The 19943-nt window shown below is 46.5% G+C and overlaps 1 protein-coding gene across 1 annotated transcript in view; it reads left to right on the top strand.

The window, feature by feature from the left end:
* The window catches only part of cfap58 (cilia and flagella associated protein 58), a 46963-nt gene that overhangs the window by 14882 nt on the left and 12138 nt on the right, over nt 1–19943 (top strand). Inside the window, exons 12-16 of the mRNA XM_007903630.2 lie at nt 332–555; nt 4038–4149; nt 4851–4955; nt 6531–6650; nt 11254–11387. Of these exons, the coding sequence (XP_007901821.1) occupies nt 332–555; nt 4038–4149; nt 4851–4955; nt 6531–6650; nt 11254–11387 (695 nt within the window). The remainder of the gene's footprint in view (nt 1–331; nt 556–4037; nt 4150–4850; nt 4956–6530; nt 6651–11253; nt 11388–19943) is intronic.

Raw genomic sequence — 19943 nt, 5'->3', positions numbered from 1 at the left:
CTGGAGAACAGCCAATGCCCATGAGAGAGAACCCTGACTGAGCCAGGAGACGATGGGAGAAAATTGGCACAAATAAGGGAGGGAGAGAAAAAAAATTCCATTAGCGAAAGCTCAGGATCACCAAGCGCACTAAGCAGTATATTATGTGCCTTCAATGTCAAGTGAACCCTTTCTTGTTTTCTTAAGTTGAAAAAAAAGACTTGTGTTCGCTTACGGGCCTCGGGGAAGTGATTACTGCCAAAAGCATTATTCATTGCTGAAAGAAACTCCAGTTGCATTGTCCTCGCCTCGTGTATTTTAATTAACTTGTTTGTTGCGGATTCTCCCCCAGGTTATCACCGAGAGAGACATTCTGGGCACCCAGCTGGTGAGACGCAATGACGAGTTGGCCCTGCTGTACGAGAAGATCAAGATCCAGCAGTCCATGTTGAACAAAGGTGAGATGCAGTATAGGCAGCGAGTGGAGGACATCCGGCTCCTCAAGTTGGAGATCAAGAAGCTGCGACGAGAGAAGGCCATCCTCACCAAGACAGTGGCCAACGTGGATGACCTCAGGTAAACCCGGTGAAATTGCCCATCAATTGTTTCCTTTTTCTTCTCCTTCTCCTCACCACTCCCCCACTCCCCACCCCCCACCTCTGCTCGGAGGCTTGGGGGAAACTCCCTTCTCTTTTTAATTAGTGCACGGGATCTTTAACGTCCACCTGAGCAGGGAGACGGGATCTCGGTTTAACATCTCAGGAATAGGTGCCAACTGAGACACATGTAAGGCTTGTGGAGTGCCCCCTGGCCCACCATCGTGGCTTGGCTTTCTGATTCTACACTCCTAACCTCTGGAATGTCATCCCTCCTCCCCTCTGCTCGCCGACTCCCTCCACTCTAATTCTGTCTTCAAATCCCACCTCAAATCCTACTTCTTCGACCGGGCTGATAGTCACCCACACTCGTCGTCCGTCTCCGCCACTCAAAGCTCTCCAATACATTATTCTACCTGAAGGTCGCTGTGTGAATGTAATTCTTTGGTGTTATTGTTGTTCTGGCTGAACACCGTGGGTTAGATGTCATAAATGGTCCTTCTGTCAGTCGCTGTGTAAGATGAATAGAGAGTAGAGGAGATTGTGAGTCACTGCATCAGAGATTGGATGTGTGGAAGCAGGGCTTGTCTGTAGCTTGCAATGATCCGAGTAGCAACTTTCTAAGCGGTTGCGTTTCTTGCTGGGTAGTGAGCTGCCATAAGGCGGCAAGGTAATGGATGGTTGGAGATAGGAATACTCTTCTCTACACCGACAAGGTGAATCTGCCAGGCTTCCTGCGGACTGTGTCCTTGATAGAGTGAAACGATGTTCCATTGAACACAAAACAAAACTCTGATAAAGACAAATGTCAGTGCCTTACAGATGTCCCCATTAGCACCTGTTCCTGAGATGTTAAACCGAAGTCCTGTCTGCCTGCTCAGGTACCCTGGCACGAATCAAAAAAATATGGCCAACAAGTACCCCAGATAAAACTGGTCATTCACTCCATGGCTGTTTTGTGGGATATTGTAGAACATTCACCCCCAGCTCGGGTCCAAATCCTTGACTGTCCGGTGCCTTGGGACGTCCTCCCGACGTGAAAGACCCTGTATAAATGTAATTTCTTCTTGTTGCTGTGTGCAAATTGGTGCCGTGTTTGCCTGCAGAATGCACAGTAATTTACAATACATCAGTCTGACACATCTCGGAGATGTGATAAGGCGCAATGTCAAATAATAACAATAATAAACCTTGCATTTCATATAGCGCCTTATCGCATCTTCGAGACATCTCAAAGCGCTTCAAGGGATATACTGTAAAGTGAATTGATGGTATATTTTGTGGGCGAAACGCAAAGATTATGAAATGCAAAGATTATGAATCCTCTGACTCGGAGGCGAGAGTGCTACTGTACCAGGCTGACACCTGCAGTGGGGTCACGTCACAGGCAAACCTATGGCAGCGATCCCGTATTCCAAGCTTCCCGGTGAACACTCCACAGTAACAAATGGGGAGCTGCTGTGGTGCTCATTCCTGCAGCATCTGTTGTGAATTCCCCCCCATATCAGATTAGCCCAAACCGCAGGCTGCTGGCACAACAAATGCAGCAACACACACATGTATGCCACCAGTAATTGGCCCTGGCACTGTCTGCTTATTGCTAAAAAAAATTGTGCCTTTCTCGTTCTTTTACTGCTAAAGATCTTGCTGTGACGAGTCTGCTCGTCCATATGGCTTCTGTGTGTTCCAAACCAGCGAACCCCAGGCGTTCCAATGGATCAATCAAACCGAGCAACATAATAATAATACCACTGCTACTTGGGATGTACTCCTGATGGGAAAGGCTCTATGTAACTACTTCTACTACTATTACTACTACTACTAATAATAATAATCCTTGCATTTTTGGTATAGCGCCTTATCATATCTTTGAGACATCTCAAAACACTTCACATGTTATACTCTAAAGTGGATTAACTGAGGGATTATTACCCCCGGAAAGCGATCCGCCAAGCGACTAACAACTGGGTTCCTACTTACTGCTAGATAAACTGAGGCATGTGGTGTAAGGAAACTGGCCTAAGGTTTTGCCCCGCTAGGAAACGGAACCCGAGTCCTCTCGCTTGCGATGCGAGCACTCTAATCACAGCACTATGGGACTCCACAGTCTTCGTCCGTTACCAAAAGTATTTGGTAACAATTGGGTTGCCTCGCACACCATTCCATTCAAAATCCAAATCACTAATGGAAGGAGTTCAAGAGACCACCGCTTCCAGATGCCCTCAGCCTTCGGACCAAACATGGCTCAGCTTGGGAGCTGTCTGGAAAGCGAGCCATCTCTCAGTAGCTGCTGTGACACTGAAGCCTCACTTCCACGAAGAAGCCATCTGTGCTGAAAAAATCACCAGACCTTAGCTCCGCAGTAGCCTTGCTGCAAACTGAACCAAACATAGACAAAGAGCCCAGCCACCACATGAACTAACTGACCTCCCCATATGGCTATTCAGGAAAAACCCTGCCCCCTGCGGAGAGATAACAGCTCGTGGCAATTGTGTGTAATAGCCTGAGATTACACGGCCAGTCAGGCTTGGGAACGTACATCAGAGAAGGGGAAACGAAGGCTAAAGCAATGGCACTGCATGTTCTGGAGACATTAAGAATTGAGGCTCTTGCAATAAGACTCCAGTTGTTTACACTGCTGGAAACAATTCAGTATCACTTCAAACTTATAGTGATGTGGAGTGAGCGAGAGGAGGCTGAGTTATATTTCCTGGTCTGATTCGCTTTGGCTGGGGTTTGAGGGGGGAAAGGGTTTGGTTTGGGCAGGTCCTGCATGATTTCTTGTTCTTCAATGTTTAGAGTGAAGCTGGGTGTTGGTTCTTAACAGGAACACTTTGAAACATGGTCCCTTGAAGGCTCCTAGACTGTCTCTTGGCTCATTCAAGATCATCTGAAGGAGTGTATGTGATTCTCTGTTTTGTCAATAATAGGATTATATATGTATAAGTGTCAGCATGGCTTGGTTGGTAGCAGTCTCGCCTCTGAGTCAGAAGGTTGTGGGTTAAAGCCCCCTCATTGGGGACTATTGTCTTACACTCGAGTACAGTGTAATATATATTGTGTATGTGTGTGTTACACAGTGAGTAGCGTGATACACTCTGTGTTACACACACTGTGTGTAACGCTCTGTGTGTGATATGCTGTGTGTGTGCACTACACAACAATACAGTATGATACGCTGTGTGTTACACACTGAGAGTATTATGCAGCAGTGCATTTGCTGTACAGACGGGAGCTGCATCACGTACAGAGGAAGCTGCTGTGTGTATGAGTTACACAATAAGTGCAGTGAAATTGTGTATGCATGTGTGAATTGCACAGCAAGTACAGTGAGATGCTGTGTGTGTGTGTGCATGTGTGTGTGTTACACTGTGTGAGACACTGTGTGTGTGTTTGTGTGTGTTACACAGTGAGACAGTGTGTGTGTTACATAGTGTGAGATGCTGTGTGTTTGCTGTACAGGCGGGAGCTGTATCACGTACAGAGGGAGCTGCTGAAGGAGCGAACACGGTGCAGGGCCCTGGAGGAGGAGCTGGAGAACCCCATGAATGTGCACAGGTGGCGCAAACTGGAGGTAACGGGCAGAACTCGCCCCTTGTTCCCTCTTAGTGCTTTGACACATCCGTGCGCCATGAAAGATGCTGTGTAAACATAAAGTGTATTCCTTTGTGGGATACATGTGCAGTGACATTAGGGGTCAAGAGGTTTGTAGGAGCGCTGAACTGTGATGACACCCTGTTATAAGGCACTTTGGGGTTTTATAGACACCCACCGCTAATGATGTCCTTATAAGGGGACTCTGCTGTGTGAAGCATCAGGTATGACTCTCGCCTGGTGCACTGGGCGATTTGACTGAACTCTCGCTAACCGGTATCCAACAGGGCAAACTCCTGAGCCATGAATCCCATTTGTTGCCATTGAGAATGGCGACTGTCATCGTTGGGATGGAGGGGCGGGGAGTTGTAGTGGGGGAGTTCACTGCGATATACAACTTCGGTTCCTTACAGCCATCGAACGGCCTGCCACATTGCTCCCAGTGTAAAGTAACAAACTGTTAACAATTTATTTCACCACAATCACCAGCATCTCATTGCCCTGCTCCCTCACTGACTGGAGGACTCAAAACCTACCTGTTTGACGGTGCTTTCAGCCACCTTTCCCCCCCCCACCCCACTGCTCAAGTTGCCAGCCAGCACCTTGAATGCGCTTTGGGATGTCCTTCCGATTCGAACCAAAGGCAGTGTGTGAATGTCGATTGTGTTGTATCTGCTACAGGCCAGCGATCCCAGCACGTACGAACTCATTATGAAGATTCACACGCTGCAGAAGAGACTGATCGCAAAAACCGAGGAAGTGGTGGAGAAAGAGCTTCTCTTACAGGTACCAAAGTTACTAACCTAACCTCCCCCACCCCACCCCTCCACATCATCAACCTGCCCCTCTCCCACCACCAACCTAACCAACCACTCCCCACCACCAATCTAACCCCTCACCACCAACCTAACTCCCCCACCCACACTCAACCTGCCCCTCTCCCAACCATCACAATACCTACCCACCAACCCACTCGCTCACCCTGGCACAGTGGAGAGTTAATTCACACACCCCTGCGAGGACATGGTGGGCTAGTTCCAAGCAATAAATACGTAAGGTGTTTAATGATGGGATTCGTCTACCTTGATTTGGAGAAAATTGGAAAACCCAACAAATACAATTCCCCCTCCCCCCACATTTTACTGGTTATAAAATCGGCAAACTGACGAGCCTACCTGTAACCAACACCAAGGTTCTGAATGGGATTGTTAGCCTAAAATCCAGGAGCGACAGTTACTTACAAGCTGCTTCTTTTTGAGAACTGCAGAAAAAAATGGCTTCCAAACTAAGACTGAGTTTGAGAATTTGCCACAATTCTGCAAAGACTACATGGAATTTTAGACCCTGTTGTCTCCAACTGCACCTCCTTGTGTGGGTGAAATGACTGGTGGTGCCAGCAGGGGGTGGCAGACACCCAGCGTTAAGGCCCACTCAGTTCACACGAGCGACGATTAAACTAGGAATTGTTTTGTCCTCTTGATCGTTCCGCACTGGAAATTGCTGTAAACATTAATTTACCTGTGACGAGACGATAAACCTTTTTTATTCTCTGAGAAAAACAAAGAGAGAGAGAGAGAGAAGCGTTTGAGTGAGAACAAATGTGTCGAAGCTAGTTACATCCCCACAGGGTGTATCATTACAGCACTTGAGTGGAGCTAAAGGGCTCGGAGCCTTGTAATTCCAAACAGGGAGCACGTCCGCGCTGACAAATTATTCAAGACAGCATAAAAGCAGGAAATTTAGTTTGAATAAACTAGGCACTCGATGGGTTGTTTGGTTGCGACTAGCTAAAGGTTGGTGAGTTTGAAATCATAGATGAATGTAATCTTGGTAACCTGGTCATGTCTGGACAGGGGAATGGTTGGGTGGGGAAGGGTGAGAGTGGTCGAATCATACTCATTCTGTGCTCCTGTAACAACAACAACTACTACTACTACTACTACTACTACTTGCATTGAAATTGGTCTGTTTCGGCCACAAAAATACACAGTCACTACACTTTGCAGTATATCCTGTGAAGCGCTTTGAAACGTCTCGACGACATGATAAGGCATGATACTAAATGCAAGGATTACTATTATTTAAACTGAGCACTTCATGCAGCGTGGCATCTCAGAACACCGCTCACTGGCAGGGTTGGATCCTGAGCAAAGGGAAAAGGAGGGAATGTGATGGGGGAGGGGGGGAGCTTCAGGTGGGATTTAAAGATAGATTAAATGTAGTGGTGGGGGAAGGAGAAGCAGAGGCATTGAGGCACAGAGCTCCAGAGATTAGAGATGTAAAGGTCCCAATTTTGACTTAGATTTAGCTAGTGTTTCACTTGGCAGGAAGCGTAACCCAGTTCTTATGTTGCTTGTTCAGGAGAAGGAGAAGCTTTATGTGGAGCTGAAGCACATCCTGGCTCGACAGCCTGGGCCTGAGACGGCTGAACAGCTGCAGATCTACCAGAAGGCCCTGCGAGAGAAGACCAGGCAATTGAAGGTGAGAGCACCTCCACTGGAACAACCAACCCACTACACAATCTCTCTTTAATCTGTCATCTAGTCCTTTACATCAGAGTGATCCAACTGGCGGCCCATGGGCCGCATCCGGCCTGGGGGTTGATTTAATCTGGCCTTGTGAATCATTTCCAAGTTCATTACCCAATGAGCAAATTCAGATGACATGCAGGCCCTGAGCCAATGAGGAGATCGTCCCTGGGGGCTCAGGCCCTGCCTGACAATGGGACTGGTCAATCAGGGTAAAATATTGCTTATGCGGCCCATGGATGTTTCTCAAATCCCACATCCGGCCCTCAGCAGCCAAACAGTTGGACCCCCCCCCCGATTTACACTAATCCATTCAGCTGTGACACTCCCCGCAGCCCCTTTCCTTTCCCCTTGTCCACATTGATGACATGGGCTAGAACCCGTGGATTGCCAGGGAATAGTGCTATTATTATTGGGAGGTCAAGGTTATTAACATTCCTATGCTAATTAAATGATGTTAAATAATTGTCTTCTTTCCAAAAACCGGAACAGAACCTGGGTCACAGTAAAATGTAACGCGTTTTCAGTAGGTTTTCCTTTTTGTCTGCAGGAGGGTTAAGTTTGCAGGGATGACTAAGTAGCTCGCGCTTGATCTTTGAGCTGTACAGGATGTCTCTCCAAACATGATGGAACACCATGCTCAGGACAGATACGCTGTGAGGGCTCACGGTGGCTGCTCATCATTTGTTGGGCGACAGTGACAGAGGATTGCTGTGCGATAGCGATCTGAGGTCACAGTCATCAAAAAAAGAGCAACTAATTTTATATATATATATAAAATAAGTTGCTTGTTTATGTGTATAGAGAGAGGGAAAGAGAGAGACAGAGTCACTTCATGGTCTGCTCCAGTTAACTCTTGTGGGTTGAGGACAGGAATTCTACCCATCAACCTCCCATTGCAAAGCGTCCGGCCTTAATTAATTCTGAGCTTCTGAAGCACGGCAGAAGCTGGCTGATCAGGGTGATGGGTTTCCTCGTGTGCCAGATAACGTCAGGTCACCGTGACGAGTGTCTGTGTGTGCCAGATAACAGCTGCCCACTGTGATGAGTTTCCATGTGTGCCAGACACACTACTGAACCATAAAAAAAGACCCATTGATCGATCCTTGACCCACATGTGACTTCTGTGGGACTTGCTCCCGATGTGAAAGGCGCTGTACAAATGTAACTTGTTGCTGTTGTGACTTGAATGCACATGTGGTGTGGCAGGCTGGTGAGTTTACCATGCACTTGGCTTATGCATCTTCTGTGGGATGTGAAATAACAGCAATTTGCACTTATTTATTTATACAGTGCCCTAGGATAGTGTCTTGGAGCGTTGCACAGTGGTAGGGTTTGGCAAGGGAAGAGGACGAGGTTACCATAGGTACAGTCGAAAGCACCTGGGTTTTAAAGTGGGATTTAAAGATGGATGAGGAGGCGTGAATCGGAAGGATTGAGTTTAACAGCAAATTACATTTATGCAGCGTTTCAAGGCCCTGACAGTCAAGGATTTGGACCCAAGCTGGGAGTTGGGATCAGGTGCGGTGGAGGGCAGGAAGTGTGGGGATAGAAGGGTGACTGAAGGCGCGATCGAAGAGGAGGGTCTTGAGTCATGCCTTGAAGGAGGCAAGCGAGGGAGCAAGGTGAAAGGACTGTGGGATGGTGATCCAAAGGGTAGGGGCAGAGAGGCTGAAGGGCCGACTGCCGATGATGAGGCGGGCAGGGCTGGGGACATGGAGCTGACCAGAGCCTGCTGAGCGGAGGGAGTGGACAGGTCTATATGGAATTAGCGGGTCATAGAGGTCGGGAGAAGCAAGGCTGTGGAGGTCTTTGAATGCATAGTGACTGAAGGAAATGATGTGGATGGGATGTGTATCAGGCTTGTGTTAGCTGAGCGGATGGGGACGGGCAAAGGAGTGGGGTACAAGCAGATCAGGGGGAGGGAGGTGCTGGGGCGTGAAGGGGTTCACAATGCGATCACTAAAAAAGGAGCATTTCGGGCAGGAGTTCTATTTAAATGCAGACAATTGAAGAGAATTGCAATCGTTTCCTTTTCATCTCCGTTCTTTTTTTTTACACGATTTAGCAACAAAAAGAAACAATGGTGTGGTGTAGATTAGATTAACCGCTGACACAATTGCCTGGCAAACAGAGCCCGAATCCAACCAAGTGAAGGAGCTGCTTTAACATGGATAGATATAGTTATTAACCCGTGGTGCTTCAGTGATTTCTGTCAGCTGAACCGTGCACACATGTTAATGCAGCTCCTTTGTATGGCCGAGGTAGGTAACTCCTCCCTACTCCTTCCTCCCTCGATACCACTACCATTGAACACAATGATGGAAAAATCAATTGAAGAAGGAATCTAACAGGATGTTAGTTGCAGGTGCAATTTGACCCGTCTTTCCAATGCCAGAGGTTGCAATTAAGCAAACGTAGGCTGACCAGCAGCATTAGCAACCCTGCAGAGTGATGGGGAAAGTTTGCATTTTGGAGCACAAAGCTGGTTTGACTTAGTTCAATTTGTATTATCAAGCATAAAGCATAATATTATCGGAGAAAGGATCAGCAGCTTGCAATCGCTACCCGACTGACCATAAACTGAGTGTGGAACTCAATTGTGGAGTCCTGTAGCTCAGTGGTTAGAGCACTCGCTTTGCAAGCGAGAGACCTGAGTTCAATCCCAGACAGGGCGAAACCTTGGGCAAGTTTCCTTACTCCACACAGAGCCTAATAATAATCCCTCCAGAAAAAAAAACAATAATAAATTGGTCATTTTCAATCTACGACTGTTTGTGGGACATTGCTGTGCGCAATTGGCTGCCGCGTTCGTCCACAAATATACAATCAATTCACTTTACAGTGTGTTCTGTGAAGCGCTTTGGGCCGTCCTCCTGACGTGAAAAGCGCTATATCAAATGCAAGGATTATTATTATTATAATTGTTTAGCTTGTTGATGGGATTCTGCATATGTCAGGAATCTGACTACAACTCAAACTAAAACACCAAAGGTTACAAGTCCTCGTTTTGTCTTCCAGCTGCACCAGATCACAACTAGAGTTTTTTTGGGGGTCAGCCGGGTATCTGACACTGCTTAAGAGTCTCCAAACCAAACTGAAAATTCCATGCATCCCACCTACACATGGAAATCCCAGACATAGATTGTTGGAATGCAATGCGCACTCTGAGAGGTTCAGATAAAAAAAACCTTCAGCTCATTATGTCTCATTCTTCCAGAACACCTACCCTGCCATTCTCGTATTGAGCTGTTCTTTTTTTAAAAAATGAATCCAAGTGTCTTGGCCCCAACCACCTTTCTTGATATCTTTATTCCATTTATTACCCTGTGGGTAAATAAATACTTCCTGATATCTGCCCTGAAATTGTTCTTTGCAATTCTAAACCTGTGTCTTCTTATCCTGTTGTCTCGGTGTATCCATAAGGGTCTACGTATGCAGTGTGTGCTACAGACCGATATTATGTCAGTGGACACCTTAATCGGTGATAAATAATTCTTGCCTTGTCACGTTCAAACGTCTTTAAAGCACTTCACACGATGAGTTGAAATGTAGTGACTGTTACGCAAGCAAATATTGGCTAGATAATAATAATACTTGCATTTGGTACAGCGCCTTTCACATCGGGAGGGATGACCCAAAGCGCTTCACAGAATTTTACTGTGAAGTGCAGTGACTATATATTTTTTGTGGGCAAACACGTCAACCAATCTGGTTACAGCATCGTGGGCTGTTCCCCCACCCCCAAAAGAAATTCCCCTGTTCCTGTCCCCCAGCCCTCCTTACTCCCATTTATATTGTTCAGTTAAGAGGAACTCTGCAATGATGACTTGGTCACATCTGAGCTCTGATACATTTTGCAGCACTGAACACAATCGGGGATGTGTACAGCTTTCTGACTGCTGATCTTTTGCTACAAGTTAATCCCTGTGTCATATGAAACTTCACTTCCCAGTTAACTAATTTCAGGCAGCTTATTGTCAATGTTTCATATCTGCTGGGAGTTCTCAACGAAGCCTTGAGCAGTAAGTGATAGAGGTTCTGTGAAATCTTGCTAGCTCAGTCGGTAAAACTCTCGCCTCTAAATCAGAAGGTTGTGGGTTCAAGCTCCACATCGGGTCTTGGAACTCATATAGTCCAGGCTGACCCTCCACTGTCTTGATCTTGGAGATGCTATCATTCAGTTGAGACGTTAAACCGAGGTCCCGTCTGCCTGTTCAGGTGGATGTTCAAGATCCCATGGCACTATTTGAAAAGAGAAAGGAGTTTCTCTCTCCCAATGTCCTGGCCAACAATCCCCCAGACTAAATTGGTCATTCACTTCACGGATGTTTGTGGAGATGTTACTGTCTGCAACTTAGCTGCTGCGTTTCGCCCATAAAACACACAGTCACTTCACTTGATAGTGAATCCTGCGAAGTGCTTTGGGACATCCTCATGACGTGAATTCCAAATATAAAGATTGTTATTGTTGTAGTGTGTTTGAGAAGTAGAAGGCAGTTGAATTCTTTAGGCAACACACGTAGATGACCTTTTCCCTGGTTTGTGTTATTCAGGCCCTGACTTCGGAGCTGAACATGTTTGAGTCTCAGAGCCAGGAGTACAAGTACGAGATCGATCGCCTGAGCCTGGAGCTGCAGAACATACAGAAGAAATACCACCTGCAGAAACGCAAGGAACAGCAGACTAAGTATGCAGTGTCAACTAGCGCCGTGGCAGGCTAGCTCCAGGGTTACAGGGTTACAGTCTTTTCAAATCGTAGCTCCTCAAGAGTATTTATGGTATGATCTACATCACAGCCAAAGTCTTACACGATTACCATGGAGGGGAGTGGGGGGAGGCAAAGGGACTGTGAGATGGAATTCCAGAGGGTCGAGACAGAAATGCTGAAGGCCTGATCGCCGATGGTGTGGCGGGTGGGGTGGGGGACATGGAGCAGCCCAATAGTATTCTGAGCGGAGGGAGCGGATAGGTCAGTATGGTGTATATATTTACAGTGTCTGTCTTGCATCAGAAGCACAATGACAATCCCCTTATACCTGGTACTGTGCCTTTCAAGTAAGGATGTAATCTCGAAGCATTTCACCGTGTTTTACTGTTAAGTGTAGTGACTGCATGTTTTGTAGGCGAACATGGAATTTTTTTTAAAGAATGTGGTGACTATGATAGATTCTATGTGGGTTCCTCTGTATTCTTATCCCTGTCATAATTCTCACTATTGCAAACTTGCTGAGCTGGATTCTCGCTTACAGTGAGTGAACATGCAGTTACATCGCGCAGACTCGTTTTTCATTGTATGTGACAGCGAGCACCAGGAACCTCCTGTCTGACCTCACGCTATGTGTATTATTAATGTGTATATGTTCTATCGCGTGGGAAATTAAGAGCCAAGACTAGTACATGCTCATTATCTGTATTGTTTCAGTCAGCCGTGCTTAAGAGTCTCCGAAACAGACTGGAACAACTGTGTTTAGCTGCACAACACTAAAGGCTTCCATACTGACTTTAGGGGATATTTACAACACCAACAACAAATTACATTTACACACATGGGGAGGATGTCCAAAGGCTCTGGACAGTCAAGGATTTGGACCTGAGCTGGGTGTTGGGATCAGGAGGGGTGGAGTAAGGGAGAGTAGGCGTAGGAGGGTGACTGAAGGCCCGGTCGAAGAGGAGGGTCTTGAGACGTACCTTGAAGGAGGCAAGAGAGGTAGCGAGGCATAGGGACTGTGGGATGGAGCTCCAAAGGGTGGGGGCAGAGAGGCTGAAGGCTTAACCACCTATGGTGGGCTGGGCCGAGCGGGAGACGCAGAGAAAGCCAGAGTCCGCTGAGTGAAAGGGATAGGGCAGTGTGGTATATTCACTTACAGTGTCTGTCTTACATCAAAAGCACAGTGATCGTCCTTACATTTGGTACTGTGCTTTTCAAGTCAGGAAGACGTCTCAAAGTGCTTCACTGTGTGTTAATTTTAAGTGTAGTGACTTCATCTTTTGTAGCTGGAAATGAAGATCAACTACGCTTAGTGCAATTGACTGCCGTGTTTTGCCCACAAAATACACAGTCACTCCACTTGATAGTATATCCTGTGAAGCACTTAGAGATGTCTCAACGTGATAAGGTGCTATATCAAATGCAAGGATCATTAGTATTATTATAAAATACACAACGTAAAGACAGCTAGGTATGAGAGGTCACAAGTCTTGTCAGTTTTAGGCCAAGGGGCAATGTCACTAAATTAATCCCAATCCTGTGTCTTTAGAGCTAAGTGGATGGAGTATGTGCAGTGAGGTCCTCATCACGCTGGTTACATGGCGTATTGCTGCCCTGTCTGACGCCTCCGCCCACCAGCTGTGGAGCTTATAATATTGCACTGGCGTCTTGGAAGCTCTTGAACCCTCTGTGCTATAATTCTTTTTAATTCAATCGTTTTCCTCTGCTGTGTAATCCTGAGATCACTGCTTCTCCATTCCAACTGCAAACGGCTGTTGCCACCAACCTACGGGAGCACATTTTGGCTTCTTGCTGGTAGTTCTTCACTGAAATTGCCTGTAGTGATCATGCTGGCTCACGATTGTACCCATGGAACTCATTGCTAAGGCAGATGCCAGCAGTCTTCTCAGCCAACGCAGAGCTGAAAGGATGATGAGGTGCGCTCCAAGACAGACAGATGCCAACCTGTCCCGTAGCTTTCCTGCCACCCCTAGTGGGACCTGGCATTTCAGACGTGCTTTGTGTGCGTGTGCTCCTACACGCGTGCCTTCTGACAGCACGTGGGACAGCGACCGATGCACAACGTCTGTTGTTCCAGCTGATCTGGAGGCGGAAACCTGTTGAGTCACCAATAATGGTAATAATAAGCCTTGCATTTGTCACGAATGTGTATTTTGCAGGAGGTGGTAGCAGCCAATTTGAGGCAGAGCAATGTCCCCGAAACAGCCGTGAAGTCAACAGTCAATTTTACTGGGGAGATAGTCTGCCAGGACGCTGGGGGAAACTCCTTTCTCTTTTCAAATAGTGTCACAGGATCTTTAATGTCCAGCTGAACAGGCAGATGAAGACCTCGATAGAGTATCTCACTGAAGGATGGGACCTCCAACAATACAGCGCTCCCCCAGCGCTGCCCTGGAGTGTCAGCCTAGACTGTGAGCTCAAAATCCCGATGTGGGGCTTGAACACACAATCTGCTGACTTAGAGGCGAGAGCGCTACCGACTAGAACTATAAAACCATAAACCAGTAATTTTTAATGAAGAAAGCTGGCCCGCTATCCCATAGGTAAACTCAGTCGCCCACTTCACTGTTGTTTATTGGGCATTGATGTGTGCAAATTGGCTGTGATGTGTGAAATGCTTTGATATATTCTGGACATTATAGGTGCTATACCAAGCCATGGATTATTTTTTATTATTATGTATTATTATTATTAAGCCTTAATGAAAACTACAGCTTAAAGCCAAAGGCTTTGTCTGATCATTGGAAAAACACTTTGATCCATGATATCCATTATACTACAACACAATAATGTTAAATAAACACCGCCAGAAAACACTGATCTTTGCACTGGATGAATTAATCAGAGCATCTGGACAGACGGATTGGGGGTGAGAGTAACTGGCTGGCTGCTGCCTTTTTTTACATTTTATTTGTTCTAAAAATTAGTTGCTAAGTTATTCCGTTCCATGTCAGACAGAAGCTGACTATGGGCTTGTTAAGCATATCAGATGGATTGCTCAATTTGAAGGTACAATTCCTTTTCTTACCCGTTTATAATTGCAAAACCACTCTTTTATCTATGATGCCTGCAAATCACGCCTGTGTGCTCCCTATGTTTCCTTTGTTGTTTGTACAGCTAAATCAGACCACCGCCAGTCCCCCTTCCCGCTATCTATGGAATTTCCCCAGTTAAAGCGTGAGTTTCCGGACAAAATATCTTCCGGAGATTAAAAGTAACAGATGTTGCTCAAAAACATCTATTTGGAGTCCTGCAGCATAGTGGTTAGCACACTCGGCTCGCGAGCGAGAAGACCCTGGTTCGATAAATGCCTCTAAGGGGCGAAACCTTAGGCAAGTTTCCTTATTCCACATGCTTCTGTTTACCTAGTAATAGCTGTGAACCTGGTTGATTGACAGATCGCTTTCCAGGGTAATAATCCTTTTCAAAAATAAAAAAAATTGTTCACACAATCCACGACTATTCGTGGGACACTGCTGTGGCACAATTGGTTGCCGAGTTTCGTCTCACAAAATACACAGTTAATTCACTTTAAAATATATTCTGTGAAGCACTTTGAGACATCTCGAAGACGTGATAAGGCGTTATATCAAATGCAAGGATTGTTGTTATTGGTTGAAACCCTCGTGAGGAGGTCCAAGGTTTGACTTTGGACAGGAGGAAACTTTGAAGCTTTGCCATTTCAGGAACGAGTGTGAAGGAGCTTGTTGTGCTGCTGAGTTGCTATGGCAACCATGTAGGGACGACACGGAAGGGGAGAAGTTCAACAGCTATTGGCTTTCTTTCTTGGAGTTAAAGGGATTCTGACGGACTTTCATTGTATTAGTGTTTAGGTGTCTGCCTGGCTCGGTCGCTAGCACCCTGAGTCAGAAGATTGTGGGTTCATACCCTCACGTTTGGGCTTTGAACTCACCTAGTTGAGTCTGACGCTCCAGTGCAGTGCTGGGGGGTGCGTTTCATTGTTGGAATTGACGTCCTCTGGATCTCCATCCCGCAGTCCCTCCACCTCGCCCCCTCCCTTGCCTCCTTCAAGACCGTGCTTTCCATTACCCTGCTTTTCCCCCCGCCCTCCCCAATCCCGACCCCGAGCTCAGGTCCAAAACACGGACAGTCCAGCGCCTTGGGACGTCCTCCCAACTGATAACCGCTATACAAATGTAATTTTGTTGTTGTTGTTCAGACGTAAAACCAAGGTCCCGTCTGCCTCTTCGGGTGGACATTAAAGATCAGATGGCACTATTGAAAAGGAGTTCTAGCCAACAATCCCCCAGATAAAAATAGTCAGTCACCCCTGGCTGTTTTTGTCGGACATTGACGTGCACAAATTGGCTGCCTCGATCAGCAACAAGTACACAGTCGTTGCATTTTACAGTCAATTCTGTGAAGTTAAATTTGCTGTTGATTTCCCGCGGCACTAAGCAGCCTGATAGAGTGGCTGGTGGTTTGCCTGTGAGTTTAGGTGGGGTGGGGAGGGGTGGAGAGTCAAGCCAGTGTTGGGAGTAAATGACCAGACCAGGCATTGCTGTTTGACTCAGGCCAGCAGTCGTTATAAATAAAAGCATAAATAACCTCTTTGCGATGGAGCAATTGGCTGCGTTTTGCCCACAAAATACACAGTCAATCTACTTTACAGTATATTCCGTGAAATGCGTTAAGACGTTCAACCATGTGATAAGGTGCTATATCAAATGCAAGGATTATTATTATCATTATTATTACTTCCCAACGATCTATCGCCCGTTTAACCGCTGCGATCAATTCTATGTCTGGAACTTTTTTGGGGGGCAGTGTGTTCGTGAAGGGGTGCTGTCTAAATGCAAGCTGTTGCTGTTGTTGTTCCATGAGCCACTGAGTGAAGAGATGTCTCCCTGATCTTGGCTCTGAGTCTCGCAGGTCTCATTGATCCTGTCAGCCACATGCTGGGAGGCTCTTTTGCTGCATTTCTCTTTCCCACAAATAGGGATTGAGAAGTCATCTGGCAGCATGTCAACAACAATCAGTCACAAATTAACAGATCGCAGCGATAGCAAAAACAGGGAAAGTAAAATGCCGAAAATCTGATGCAAAAGAGATGCTTCAAATGCACAACCGGTCAACATTGAAAGAGAACCATGGATTAACCTACCTTTCAATATTATTATTCTACATTATTATATACTGTAAGGTGCGAGATTTATTTTCTGACTGATCGTTGCGGATGTGTTGTCATGTGTGTGATAATGGCACAGTGTTCGGTGTAGGTGTTGTGATGATGGGGGTGGGGTGGGGGGAGAGGTGGCGGGATGAAAGGGGAAAGCGCTGCATTGTTGGAGACACTGTTCTTTGGATCACAAGTTAAACCGAGACCCCATCTGTTCGTTGATGCTTTTTAAAAGACAGGAAGAGGGGCATGCATCGGTCCGAGTTTGAGACAGACGGAGCGCTTGAATGACTGAATTGAGGCTGCAATGCAGCTAATCTCAACCAACCATGATTTTATTTTTAAATTCCCAGTTTCCTTCGTGATGTTCGCTCTGCTCTCTTTCAAAGCTAGTCTAATTGAATGGAACCACTTTGGTTTTCTTGTGCAGTGAAACTCACTTAATAATGAACTGCGGCGCAACGAAATTGCATTTTATGCTGTTGGAAAAAAACATTGCCTTGGCCCAGTTCACCTACTGTGTAACTCCACGGAATATCTACAGCGAAAGGGCAATGCTGCCGGCTGTGCCGTTTCTGAGAGCTATTCTTTCGACGTTTGACCTGTAAATAGCAGTGGGTTGTGCCTCATAGATCAAAGTGTCTGTCTGGCTCAGCGGCAGCACTCTCACCTGAGTCAGAAGGTTGTGAGTTCAAGCCCCACGTCCGGACTCGGAATCACATGGTCTAAGCGGACGCACCAATGAATCGCTGGGGGGTGTTGTATTGTCGGAGATGCCATCCGTCAGATGAGGCATTAAACTGAGGTCCCTGTCAGCCTGTTCAGGTGGACGTTAAAGATCTCATGGTCATATTTGAAAAGAGAAGGGAGTTTCTCTCTCCTGGTGCCCTGGCTGACAATTCTCTTGATAAAATTGGTCACTCACTCCAAGTCTGCTTGTGGGACATTACTATGCACAAATTGGCTGTCGTTTTTGCCCACAAAATAATCACAATCACATCAGGTTACGGTATATCATACTGTATATGAAGTGCTTTGGGACACCTCGATGTCGTGAAATGCAAGGATGATAGCGATTGTATCTATTATGTAAGAGCTCAGTGACACTTGACGTGATGGACCGAACAGCCCGCTTAGTGCTGTATGTACATTTCTGTGAGTGCCTCAGGGCTCCTTGCTTTACTTTACCAGCCTTTGTTCTAGTTTGCCTGCGGGCAGCTGGTCAATGTCTGGGGTGTAGATGTGATTTGGGGTCAGTTTCAGGCAAGGCTGAAGCATCCAATACGGAGTATTGTAGCTCAGTGGTTAGAGCACTCGCTCTGCAAGCGAGAGGACCTGGGTTCGATTCCTGGGCAAAGCAAAACATTGGGCAGGTTTGCTTACCCCTCACGCCTCTGTTTACCTATCATTTTGTCACTCAATCTACGACTGTTTATGAGAAGCTTCAGCGTGCAATTGGCTGCCGCATTCCGCCACAAAAATATTGAGTCAATTCGCTTTACAGTATATTCTGTGAAGCGCTTTTGAGATGTCTCGAAGACGTGATAAGGCGCTACATCAAATGCAAGGATTATTATTTTATTATATTTTTGCTGTGAGGCAAGTCTGCAGATCAATGCCAAGGACACAGCAATTTCAAACGTTAGCGGACGGGAGTCAGATGGCTCCCTGGATAAAATGAAATTTTGTCCAACAAATCAGTTCACTATAAATGGATTGCGCTGAATTAGAACCATGGGATGGGCGTCCAGACTGCTTGCACCAGCAGTAGAGTATTTTCTTTGTTTCCAGAGGTCAATGGGTTGCATTGCTAGGCTACCTGTCACTCCAACCTGCCAATATCAATGAGTATAGGTGCTTATCATGGTCAGCACCACCAGAGATCCAGTTCTTCGCAGAAATGAATCATCTCTTAGTGACCAGATAAGCTGACCTTATCCAGTTGAAGCACCTTGACTCATGCCTTCCTCTGATGCCCTGCCCCACTCCCCCCCCCCCCCCCCCCCCCCTACACACACACACACACAAAGTAGTGTGGCCAATGTGGAGGAACAACAACTCACATTTATGTAGCACTCTTCATGTGGATGGTGTCTCAGAATGCTTCACAGCTGTGTGATCTGTCACCAAGCTGGAAAGAGAGGGGAGGTGACCAAAAGCACTGAGGAGGGAGGTCCTCAGGTGTGATTTGAAAACTGGCAAAGAAGGAACAAGATGGAGGGATTTAGGCAGGGAGTTCTGGAGATTTGGTGTATCGTAGCTCAAAGCATAGCTGCCAATGGTGGAGCAGAGACGATGAAGGATGTACAGAAGACCTGAGCTAGCTGAGCGAAGGTGACGTGTAATGAAATGGGGTGTGAGCAGATCACAGAGATTAGGGGATGACTGGGTCTGAAGTGATTTGAAAGTGAGAGTGAGGATCTTGAAATTGATCCATTTTGCAACAGGGAGCCAGTGGAGTCTGGCAAGAACTAGGGTGATGGGGATATGGAACCTAATATGGAGGGCTTTAGCACCGTTTGAAGTGAGTTAGGTGCTGGTGATGTGGCAGAGGTGAAGAAAGGCAGTCCTGATCAGGGTCTGGATGTAATAATAACAATAATCCTTGCATTTGATATAGCACCTTTTCACATCTTCTTGACATCTCAAAGCGCTTCACAGAATATACTGTAAAGCAAATTGACTGTATATTTTGTGCACGGATGTAGTGTAGGATCGAACTGACACCAAGGTTGTGTACTAATACGGTGATTCAGAGGCAGGGAAGGTTAAGAACCACAGTGAGAAGATGTTGACGGAAACCAAGGAGGATGGCTTGCGTCTTGTCCATCTTCAGCTGCAGAAAGTTGGCGCTCATCCTGGCCTTGATGTCAGACAAGCAGGCAATCAGAGCATCAGTAGGTCTGAGATTGCGACTGGAGGAGACCAGATAGATTTGGGTGTTATCAGGAACTCTCTCCCTTAATCCCTCCACCTTGCCCCCTCCCTCCCCACTTTCAAATCCCACCTAAAGACCATCCTTTTTGATCAATCTCATGGTCACCTCCCCCCTCTCCCACCCCCTGGTTCGCGTTCAGTCTCCGCCACTGTCGAGCACTCTGGAATCTACTCTGTGGGAAGGGCACTATATAAATGCAAGTTGTTGTTGTTACCTAATTACACACGGAAGTTGACTACATGTTTGTGGATGACCATCACCAAGAAGGAGCACATACATGAGAGAATAGACCTTGGATCACGCCACAGGACACTGCGAGAGGAGAAACCGTTTGAGAAAACAAAATGGTGGCTGTTGGTCAGGAGGGAGTAGGACCCCAAACTAGTGAGTTGATGCCTTTTCAGACATGAGGAAGTTGTCCATTGGATCAGTTGCT

This window comes from Callorhinchus milii, unplaced genomic scaffold (assembly GCF_018977255.1).
Source record: "Callorhinchus milii isolate IMCB2004 unplaced genomic scaffold, IMCB_Cmil_1.0 Scaffold7, whole genome shotgun sequence".
In the NCBI taxonomy this organism is placed as follows: Eukaryota; Metazoa; Chordata; class Chondrichthyes; order Chimaeriformes; family Callorhinchidae; genus Callorhinchus; species Callorhinchus milii.
This window is presented reverse-complemented; position numbering and strand designations above follow the sequence as displayed.